This window comes from Berghia stephanieae, chromosome 3 (assembly GCF_034508935.2).
Source record: "Berghia stephanieae isolate SIO BIC M18660-M18661 chromosome 3, UCSD_Bste_1.3, whole genome shotgun sequence".
Classification (NCBI taxonomy): Eukaryota; Metazoa; Mollusca; class Gastropoda; order Nudibranchia; family Aeolidiidae; genus Berghia; species Berghia stephanieae.
Window position 1 is genome coordinate 52,242,639 of NC_088362.1, and position 12,500 is coordinate 52,255,138.

General features: G+C 31.0%; 1 protein-coding gene across 50 annotated transcripts in view; it reads left to right on the top strand.

Moving 5' to 3' along the window:
• The window catches only part of LOC144967993 (androglobin-like), a 141,479-nt gene that overhangs the window by 66,231 nt on the left and 62,748 nt on the right, over window positions 1–12,500 (top strand). For 18 of the 50 annotated variants that reach the window (XM_078905869.1, XM_078905853.1, XM_078905857.1 and 15 more), the window contains one exon: window positions 10,667–10,769. In XM_078905869.1, coding sequence (XP_078761995.1) covers window positions 10,667–10,769 — 103 coding nt within the window. Of the gene's footprint in view, window positions 1–134; window positions 253–1,358; window positions 1,689–8,359; window positions 8,579–10,666; window positions 10,770–12,500 lie in introns of those variants that run through there. The other 32 variants (XM_078905867.1, XM_078905863.1, XM_078905878.1 and 29 more) reach the window with 8 other exon arrangements.

Here is a 12,500-nt window from a genome sequence, read left to right on the forward strand (position 1 = left end):
GAGAGAGAGAGAGAGAGAGAGAGAGAGAGAGTAGGGGGAGGGTGCTAAGTTTACATGTTTACCTTTCCTTCTTTGTAAGCGGGTCGTCCTCGTCGCCTCTAGTTCGATATACCCACGGGCGATTCGGCATTTCCAAGAGAAGAGAGGTATTGACGAGGCTTCGATTGGGTGTGGAACACACTGATTGATTGTGCTTGGTTATCTTTTGGAATTCGGTACTCTTTATGTGGTATCGAGTGATTAATTCTGGATGTAGGGTTAATTATCCTATCTTGTCGTTGTGTAAAATTCTTGTATATTATAAAATTCTCTGACATAATATTATTTATTTGTTTCTTTTATCTAATTTTAGTGATTTGTGTTTTGTTTTAAGAGGTTATGCAGTACTAAGGCTATTCTTAAAATTAATTGAAAAACCTATAGTTTTACAACTACAACATCACTATATCGGATTATTCTAATGTTCAGTATATTGAGCAGAATTATTTTTCGATGCAGTGTTCTAAATCATCATCATCATCATCATCATCATCATCATCATCATCATCATCATCATCATCATCATCATGATCACCATTCATCATCATCACCATTATTATTATTATTATCATTATTATTATTATTATTATTATTATTATTATTATTATTTTTATTATTATTATTATTATTATTATTATTATTATTATTATTATTATTATCATTATTATTATTATTATTATCATTATTATTATTATTATATATTAATTATTATTATTATTATTATTATATTATTATTATATTATTTTTATTTTTTTATTTATTATTATTATTATTATTATTATTATTATTATTATTATTATTATTATTATTATTATTATTATTATTATTATTATTATTATTATTATTATTATTATTATTATTATTATTATTATTATTATTATTTTTATTTTCAGTTTTATTGTATTATTATTATTATTATTATATTATTATTATTATTATTATTATTATTATTATTATTATTATATTATTATTATTATATATTATTATTATTATTATTATTATTATTATTATTATTATTATTATTATTATTATATTATTATTATTATTATATTATTATTATTATTATTATTATTATTATTATTATTATTATTATTATTATATATTATCATTATTATCATTATTTTATTTCATTTTATTTATTATTATTATATATTATTATTATTATTATTATTATTATTATTATTATTATTATTATTATTATTATCAACTGTTATCACCATCATCATCATCATCCATCATCATATCATCCTCCATCATCACCATCATTTTATACTTCATTTCATTTATATTACTCTTTACTTACTCTTCTAACGCTTAAGACCAACATTGATATATTTAAAAAAAGGAAAAAAATATCTGGATTTGCCAATCACTATGCGCTTTGGATTACCAAAAATGGATATATGAATTATTTCACATGGAAGATGAATCAGGCCAATTAATTTGCCAGCCACCCTTAAAAATACTAATATGAAACGTGGGCGTAAAAATAGTACAGATGAAACGTTGGGCGTGAATCTTTTGAATGTGAGGCGCTCTTCTATCACGAGACGCCTCTCTGGTGCTGAGGCCGTTATCAACTTTAAGCAAGGCAGAGGCTCCATCTCTTCTCCTACTCCAATTGGAGGAGGTGGAAAGAGGGATTCCATGTGAGTTTATCATGACTTGTAATCATAACCGATTCAGAAATACACTTTAAGTTAAAAGATAATGAGACAAATTCCGTTGGTGAAAAGAAGAAGAAGAGGAGGAGGAGGAAGAGGATGAGGAGGAGGAGGAGGAGGAGGAAGAAGAAGAAGAAGAAGAAGAAGAAGAAGAAGAAGAAGAAGAAGAAGAAGAAGAGAAGAAGAAGAAGAAGAAGAAGAAGAAGAAGAAGAAGAAGAAGAAGAAGAAGAAGAAGAAGAAGAAGAAGAAGAAGAAGAAGAAGAAGAAGAAGAAGAAGAAGAAGAAGAAGAAGACGTGAAATAACGACGAAACAACACTATAGATTTACTTGTATCGGAGTAGTATAAATAAAGTAAATAAATTGCTTGCATATGTCTGTGCTTAAGGAAGACCATTAATAAAAGTAACAACATTAACATCATCATCATCATCATCATCAATAAAAAAAACATCGCTCTCAAAAACACGAGTTCCGCATCACGCACAACAAAATTATTATCGATTTCATCAGAATTTCAATCAGTTCGGTTAATTGGAATGAAAAAGCAAAACCAACCATTTCACTTCCGATTAAAGTTTTCCATTATTAATTGAGTTTATCCTTGTCGGATTTTACGCGTAACTAGAGCGACGAATGTTCAATTTCAATCAGCGAAAGGCACTGGAATAATTAGACGCTTTTAAGAAAAAGTAGGCTATCTCAGATTTTACTGTTTTGAGAAAATCAACATTGAAGATTTTGATCCCATAAAATGCCCAATTTCTCAAATACTATTCAATTTTTTTTCTCAAAACTTTCTGTGAATAAAGAGCCTTTTCCAAGAACTAAACTATGCGCCGCTCAAAGAGGGACTAGAATCCAAGACCTTATTAACGGTGTGGGTCACATAATTTGGCGAATTGTACCTTAATATCAAAATCATGTTTTTCTTGCTTCCTATATTATTACTAAGACATACAACGCCCTTCAAAACGCTGTCTCAAATATTTTAATGCCTCATCGGAAGTCTCGCGGTAAAAAATCAGCGATGACGTATGCGCTTAATAAGCGAAAGTTTCTAAATGCCTGATTAAAACAACAAAGAAAACAGAAGGAGAGATCGATAACCCCAATACAATATCAAAATGACATCTATAAACGTTTTGGTCTCTCACAGTTAATGAAAAATCAATATGACTCCGTGTCAGTCCTCATCACTAGGTCCGAATGATTGTTTATGATTCCTCTCTCCTCCCCCCCCCCCCCCCCCCCCCAGGGGTCCCTCGTCAATCGATCTGTCTTTAACTCATTAAAGGCGGGGCGTCTGAAGTTCTTTCTCATATTTGTCAATCTAATTACAAATCCGTATTCGCAAAAGATAGGACTCGAGCTTTATCTTGAGACTGAGTTTATCGCTTCCTTATGTGGTCCTGATAGCTCAGTTGTTAGACCATTCGCTTCACACGAGAAGGGACCGAGATCGAACCCTGGTTCAGTCGAATGTTTGTTTCTGAAAACCCCTTCCCCCCCCCCCCCTCACTCATCACCTCTGCTCACCCACCAGTGATTGGGTAGCTGATATTAAATCTGGTGGAAAGTACGTTCCGATAGACTAGCGTCCTATACATAGTGTAGCAAGCAATTGCTATTGTCTGTTCCACGCCATAGAACACGTGATTAACTCCGGCTCCATAGGCCCCATGGCTCTGAAGCACCACTACCACGTCCTTAATGAACATTGTTTGATATTGTAGTAGATTATAATAAAACCCAACCCCGCCTATGAAGTGTTAATTTTGATTCGATCGGGTCCCTGATTGTACCAATGTGACACACAATGGATGCTATATAATATATTATTCTTTCTCTTTATTTACGATTCAAATGTAAACTTGTCATAGGCGTCCGTTGATCCTTTATGGAATTAAATTTATAGTTATTATTATAAGGCTTCGCTGGCTTGACAGTACGGCGCTACGTTTTGCAACGAAGACGAGAGAATATTATTAAAGTGACAAATTAGAGAGGAGGTACCTAGTGTAAGATCTGAATAGTGTGTATGAAACAGTGCCAGACAAAGCGGAGAGAAAAATACAAGAAAAAAGTCAGCCCCAAGTTACAACTGTTTGTGAGGAGAGGTCTAATCTTTAATTACCACTACTATATCATTTAGCATGCTTAAATTATGTCAAATCAGCAAAATGTAAAAATTACAGAAGCTTTTTCCTACCAATAGCATTTGAATGATCCCTCTTATTTAACAATTGAATATTTTGGGTAAAACACCGGAAAGCTACGTGGACACATTATCTTTTTCCAAGTAAATTTTTATACAAAAAATGGTCAATTATGTATTTTAAAATGATATTAAAAATTACGCTATGTAAAATCTCTTCTAATGATAAAACATCAAAAACCAAATAAAACAAAAAAGGAAAAAAGCAATTATTATTGAAATGAAAGTGATAATGGTGATTGGAGTCTCCAGGCGAAAATCACATGCAAAATATGCCAATGGAATACAGTTTTCTTTTGATCTTTTTTTAGCCGGAAAAAAAAAACAACAAACAAACAAACGTTGAACCCCATTAATTGTACAAATATCACTCGGGTCCTAAAATAAATTACATATTTTAACTCCGCATGTCAAAATTATTAAGTTCACCCGTATATTGTTCGATTTAATTATTACTTACGAAATTATATTCTAAAAACTAATTTTCTGCAATAAGTAACAGACCATCGTTGCCCACGGCAAAATGACAACCATCGAATATATTGATTTAATTGACAGGTTTATTTATATTTCAATCCGATGGTTATAATTGAAACGGGTAGCGACCAAGGTGCATATTTATGCAGGTCTGTAATCCGAACGCAATTATGGGCCTAGTTTAACATTCTTGTAATGGACAGCATTTGGCGTCATTAAAAAAAAATTCCATAACAACAATGTGCTCATAATGAATTGGGCTATCAGACCTGCAAATAAGTGCACGTCGGTAGCGAGAATAAGACAATACCAATCATGAATTCATCGTTGCAAGTTGTTTCCGTGGCAACGTCGTCATCTTGAGACTTCAAAATTAGATCAGTTTTCTTCCAAATCTGCCTCATCAACATATCTAAAACAAAGTCTTGAATAATATTGTGTAAGATAAATATCAATTTATTAAAACTAGTCGAATAAACATTTCAGTGGTTCTATTTTACTCGGATTTTATTTTTTTAATATTTTTTTTTTTACCAATGTTTTCGATCGATATTCGTGAACCGACGACCAATAGATAGAACGAAGTTGACGTCACTTGGGTCTGTTATTACTTTTTGCAATCCACGTTTATGAGTAATTTTCACTTAACTGTATTATCCAGACTATAAAAGTTCATGGTTACACAGAGTTTTGTGTGTTGGTCCATTATACTTCCGGATGGCAATATTGTGAGCTTCTTAGCCAAGCGCATACTATCTATAGCCAACGGAAACACTTGTCTCTCACCGACAGGAATCAGAACCACAGATCATGAGCATCACTCACAATTTTAACATCGGAGATGAAAAAATGCATTGTCGTCATTTGTCAGGATGAAATTCTTTCACCAGTGTGTCAGTACATTGTGAGAAATACTCACATACTGAGGGGGATGACCAATTTGGCTTCTGTGGAGTGGACTAAAGGGAGCTACGAGTCGACCGACCGCATAGAGAGATGAAAGATTTTTCAAGTTACCTTTACCGGCTTTGAGGAGGGAATAAATTAATGTTCCTTTTATCAAACATCCTGGGTAACGATCGTAATATCTGTTGCAACTTCCGTATTTGCATCTTTTCGGCATTTTGAAACTTTTTTTTAAAAATCCGTTTTCTTTGTAATTAGCACAATAATTAAATAAGGAGTACTTGACAGACTTTTTCGTTGCCATAAAATAATGAAACAGGAGGATGGAACAGGGTATAGCGAATACAATTTTGATTGGCTGATACTTAGTAACGCTAGAATCATCAAGGTTAATTCTTAACAAACAAAACGGAAATGATTGCTTGCTGGTGATTATTTCTTATATAGCCTAACTCTTTTAATCATTAAAATTTGTTATGAGCTCACAAGACAGTTAAAGCAAGAATTATTTGTGCCGTATAGTATCACTTTTTATATCGAAATTATTGTCCATCGGAAATTTGGCGAGCGGAATATAATACCTCGTAAAGTATCTATAGAGGGTTTATTTCAATTTTATGTTGGCCATTAAGAGCCCCGGCATTTAATATCCTGTTTATGCATTATCTAAACGATCGTTCGAAGGAGAAGGAATGGGAGGTTTTTGTGTAAGGACGAGAATGGGGAAAACATTTGAAGCGAAAAAATATATCTAGATAGAAACTTAGAAAAAGAAAAGGGGGTGGTGCAAGTTGAACGATAGGCGAAATATGAGGAACATATAATGGTGAGAAAACAGGTGGGAGATAGACAGATAGATAAATAAATAAATAAATAGATAGATAGATAGATAGATAGATAGATAGATAGATAGATAGATATATATATATATATATATATATATATATATATATAATAATAGATAGATAGATAGATAGATAGATAGATAGATAGATAGATAGATAGAGAGGGATAGAGGGAGAGAGGGTGGGGTATGAGGTATGTGGGGGTGCGGTGGAGGTTTGGGGAAAAAAAAATAAAAAAAAAACGTCTTCAGGTATTGAGTTGAGACTTAGGAGGCATGTCTTCAAACAGTAACCATCACAACTATCCTACCACAACCGATCATATTAATTGAATTATGCCCCTTGGTAAAGAACATTCCAACGACCCTCTCATGTAGTTTTTGTTTATTGTCCTGATCGGTTCCATCTCTTTCCTTGGATTGTAGGGGGTTTTTTTTTTATTCGCTGCACCTCAATCTCTTCCATGTGTGTGAATAAATTGATGGGAACAAATAAGGCGGGGGTTGGTATTATTATGCAACTATAACATCCACAAATCCACCTCCTCTAACTTTCAACTACAGCTGCTATTAATATAATACTTCTACTATTACTACGACGACGACGACAACAACAACAACAACAACAACAACAACAATCATTACTACTACTACTACTACTACTACTACTACTACTACTACTACTACTACTACTACTACTACTACTACTACTACTACTACTACTACTAATACTGCTGCTGCTGCTGCTTACTACTACAACTGTTACTACTGTTGCTACTATCACTAAGTGTGTAGGTGTAGAGATAGATAGATAGATTAGATTGTGTGTGTGTGTGTGTGTGTGTGTATAAGATAGTTATAGATAGTTTTATAAATATATTTTGTTTACATGTGAATAAATAAACAAACCGATAAATAACTTATTAAATATATAAATGTATAAATAAATAAAAACGAATATTTGATCGAATTAATTTTAGATCAATATATGAATAGGTAAATTAATGTATATTAATTGATTTTTAAAAAATATATAAACACGAAAAGAAATTTTAAAAAGAGAATAGAACGGGGAATTCATGAATGAATTAGGAAGAATACGTTTACCTATATTCCGCATCGCCAAAACATGGAACAGTGAACAGTCTGAAATTTCAAACCAAAAATGCTAAAGAAATTAATGAATTTTAAAATGCCCGTGACATCGAACTGTTTGATTTAAAAAAGCATCACCAATATATTAAGAATGGATGTTTTTGTTGTTTTGTTTGTTTTAAAAATTCTCTTCTGTTTCTTTATTTGTTTCTCAATATTTGATATTTTTATCTCAGAGAATAGGCAATGTGTCCGACTTGCACTTATTTGCATATTATATTATGTGCACGTTGGTATAGTCCAATATATTGTTTTAAGGGCATTTAAGGAACACTTGGTATGATATGATCTGAATATTAAGTAGGCCTAATTTGATGAATCAATTCATTAGTTAAATATATATATATATAATATATATATATATATATATATATATATATATATATATATATATATATATATATATATATATATATTGAATCGTGTTGGATACAAATATGGTACGAATAGTGCTCGACATGTAGCAATGGAGCGAATTATTATTTTAATATTTACCAAAAATTGTGGTAAATTTATATATATATATATATATATATATATATATATATATATATATATATATATATATATATATATATATATAATAAATAGAATGATTAATAAATTAGATAAATATAAAAATAAATTAATAAATACATTTTAAAAAATTGTTTGAATTTATGAGACTGTGTTGCACAAATTTCAACATTTGTTCGTTTCATTTTGACCTAACCTCAACTAAAGCTTGATAATGATTTGGGGCGAATTAATTGTAGATTAGAAAGGAATGTAAATGCTCTTGAGAATCCACGTTCCATATGATCGGCTTGGCAGACTTGGTAATGGTACATAGTAAATAGTAGACTCAAGCCAAGGACGGCTTCTTCGCCGTCACGGTTGAGGGAATAGCAAACATACAAATTAGTTTCGTATGTTATTTTATTTTGTGTGTGTGTGTGTCAACATTATTTGTCTTGAATGGCAGTTATAATTTGGTTATTTTATAATGAAACAAATATCTACGAAGTATTTTGTGCAATATAAAAGTAATAATGGATTTTTATTTGTTATCAATGTTGTTTATATTTAAAATGCGCATGCGTTGAATGCTACAGTCAACTTTGACCTTTAGCATGGCAACAAGGCTGGCGAGTGTAACTTGGCTGCATTTTTGCCGTTATATAAATTCTTTTTGAATATTTAAATGTTCGGGACTTCATTTTAATTTTTAAATGGCATCAAAATCGTCGAAGAAAGGAAGTAATACCAATAGGGTATCATCGGCAACGCCTCGAGAGTAAGTGTCTTACCGCTATGGTCGAACAACGAGCTTCCTAGTTACAAAATGGCGTCTTCCCATACTCGGTACTCTTTGTATTTGTTTTATTTTCTTGAAGTATTTGTGTTCAATATATGGTATTTCAAGGTGAAATTGTCCATTATGGTATTAGCAATCTATATTGATAAAGCTTATGTATACCAAATGTGTCAAGTCTTTAACACTCCATCTCTACTACACCATTGTTTACACTTTTCCCCTCATAATCATAACTCAAGCTCAAACTCAAACAATCCATGCGTTGTCATTGTCATAGTCATTGTCTTGCGAATCATTAACAGTGACTCTATTATTCTTTTTGTTGTCGTTGTTGTTTGTGTTCGTATAGGTAAATGTCCTGTTTTCAAATGTGAATGTATTTTCAAATAGGCGACGCCTTATCTATTCTACATCAAATCCAGGCCTATCTATTTAAATTTCACATCGATAGTCGATAGGGATGGTTTTAAAATATTTTATCATTCATTTGATGATTGATATTGTTAAAGGGATTGAAGATACTAAAATACCAGCCACAGAAATATATTCATTGTCATTATCACTTTCTCGCTTAAATGCAACTGCATACACCTTCAAAATATTTTGTATAGAAATATATTCGCTTGGTGAGATATATGTAGGTATTGGCATTGAAGGTGCACACTATAAGAAATCTTAAACTTAAACGGGCTAGAGAGAATTTGGAGAAAACCGATTACCTCTCTGGTTGTTAAAAGCAAAAATATATAAAAGAAAACATATGATAAAAAAGGTTAGTGACCGACGTGCACTTATTTGCAGGTCTGATAACCCAATTCATTTTGGGCTCATTATTGTTATGGAAATCTAAAAAGAACACACAAAAAAAACCCCGCAAAATATTGTCCATTACAACAATGTTGAACTAGGCCCATAATGGCGTTCGCATGTCAGACCTTTATATATATATATATATATATATATATATATATATATATATATATATATAATATAATATATAGCTACACGTCGTTAGTGACAACAGCCTCATAATACAGCGTAAAGAACAAACTGTAAAATTCCAAAATGATCAAGTTATAGATCATATCATATGATTTATTAAAATCACCGTCCTTTAACAAACAAAAATGTGGCCAAATTTGGAGAAAAAAAATATTGGCATGTCTTAGGTATATAGCTTTAGAATTTAATGTAAATGTAATCTTATGCTTGACGGTCATTTGACTCTACCATCATATTCCAAAGTTGCAAATATAAAGCCAGACAATCTATTCACCCCCCCCCCCCCCCCCCCGCCTTCATTAACTTTGACGCTGCACACTATCACTCAATTAGCTGTCTTCATGTATATACAAAAAAATCTTTCAATATGATGGGAGAAAATTATCTATATAAAAATCTTCACACATGCGAGGTTTTATTGTCATAGTTATATTTTTACACTTATATCGAGATGTGTGGCACCTACTATTTGTATATCTTCTTTTAGAATTTACAGTATTTTGTGGGACTCTATTCGAATATTGTGCTTTTGGTCACTTTCACTTTCTTGTATGCTCTGATTTATTGACAACATTAAATCCTTTTCACAGGTTTTGAAACTAGCATGTATACATATATTATTATTATTATTATTATTATTATTATTATTATTATTATATATTATTATTATTATTATTATTATTATTATTATTATTATTATTATTATTATATTATTATTATTATTATTATTATTATTATTATTATTATTATTATTATTATTATTATTATATTATTATCATTATTAGTATATTATTATTATTATTATTTTTGTAATGTCTTAAAATTCACCAAATATTCAGATCCATATCACCCTTGATAAAGTTGAAACCATGTTTTTAACGGTATGATGAGTCATGAAAGCAAAGAAAAACTCAAATACTTCTTTTCTTACAAATAAAGTTGGATACATGAGGCTTTCTTTTATTTTTTATTTTTTTTTAAATTATATTTTTACCTAGTTTTATATTTTAAATATCGCTTCTTAAATGGTAATTTTAAAAACAATTTCTATTTTTCAATTTTCAGAGCTGCCTCATTAGCTGCAAGTGCTGGAGGGCAAGAGTCAAAGAGACCCAAATTTACGATTTGGCCAGAATGGAATGATGCTGATGTAAATGCGGAAAAATGGGTAAGGGATCAATTTCAAATGATGCATTTATCCATTTTTACTGGCACTCATTTTACAGGCACCATTCTTTTGATTTATAGCAGCGGTATTGATCAAGTTTGCAACACATATATGTGACCCAAAGTATCAAAACAATATTATGTCAGACTGAATGGGGCCCCGGAAAGTAAATTTTGAATGAAAATAATAAAAAATACAATCTCTTAGGTTTTTGCAATGTAAGAAATTTCAATTATTCTTCATCGTAGAGAATATCGATTAATCTTGAGTTTCCTAACTGTTGCTATGAATTCAATTTCCAGCACCTAGTCCATCCTGACATATTACCGTTTAAAGACGGTTGTTCACATATGTGTTTCATCGCTTCAAGACATTGGAGTTTTTTTTAATGCCATGGTGGTTTAGATCCCTAAAATTGAATAAATAGCGTGAAGTATGAGATAGAGGTTGAGTTTTTGTGTTTTATTGAGATGATGAATAACATTTTTTCAACGAACAACAATTTATATTTCATATTACTGGTCATTTTAATTTTAAACCCTCTTTTTGGCATCTGTTTACCCCGACATAATACCGTTTTGATACAATGGATCACATAACTAAAAATTTACTAACGCTTCCACCTTGCCTTTCAAGCCAAAGATAATGTTGCTTTTATATTTTTATTTTTTTCGTAAATAAAGAAAAATAGAATTTACTGCATTATCCTTAATTAGAGTACCCTTCTTTATATAAAGTTAATGGCAAAGCATTAGTAATGCTTGTCATAACTCAAAGTAGCATGCAACGTTTGTCATCTGTATTTTCTTTTTCAAATTTTGTTATATTGTCGCGTTTTCAATTACCCTCATAGAATTCACAGCCACACATTATTTTTTACTTGTCATTGAAGCTGGTGTATTTTATCTTACAACCCAGCATTGGAAATTATAATAATATATCTTCCACCTTTTTGTGTAGATATCTTAACATACAAGGGGTGAGGGGGGGGGGGGGGTCCAGTCCAATTTACGATAGTCATGTAAGCTTTTTCTCTTTCAAACCTTCAACATGTGTTGATAATATCAACATCACCACAAGTAACATCCACCATTATTGTCAATTTCATAGTCATCATCATATCACCATCATCATTCTCATCACCATCGTCATCATCATCACCATCACCATTATCATCATCACATAAATATCATGTCATTTGGATTTTGGGGAATTAACACATATACATAAAACCTTGCCATGCTTCATCTCTAAATTAATGCTGTACATAATACATATCACCACTAATTACAACATGTATCAAAGTGATATTCTTTGTAATTGCATCTTAGCTACAATTTAGCCATTTATCGTTTTTTCCTGATCAAGTGTCAACGTTGTCAAACTTTAAAATCCACATTGCAAATTCAAATAGCAGTACGATGTCATATTAGTTCTTTGGCAAGTTCAAATGTTTGTGTAGAAAACTCAAATGTCAATAAATACAACCTCAAATTTCAACATGAATGTTCAAATGTTAATCCTTAAAGAAAACTCAAGGAATTAGTTTGCTGAAAAATACAAGGAGAAAAAAAAAGCCTGTGAAACAAGAGAGAAAAAAAAAACCTGACATGTTCATAACAAATGTGTCAACATAGGCCAACAAAAATAATTAATAAATCTTTAAAATAAAGATTATATGAACAAAAGGTAAACTAGAAAAAAAAAACACCCTTCTAAGTCATTACAATA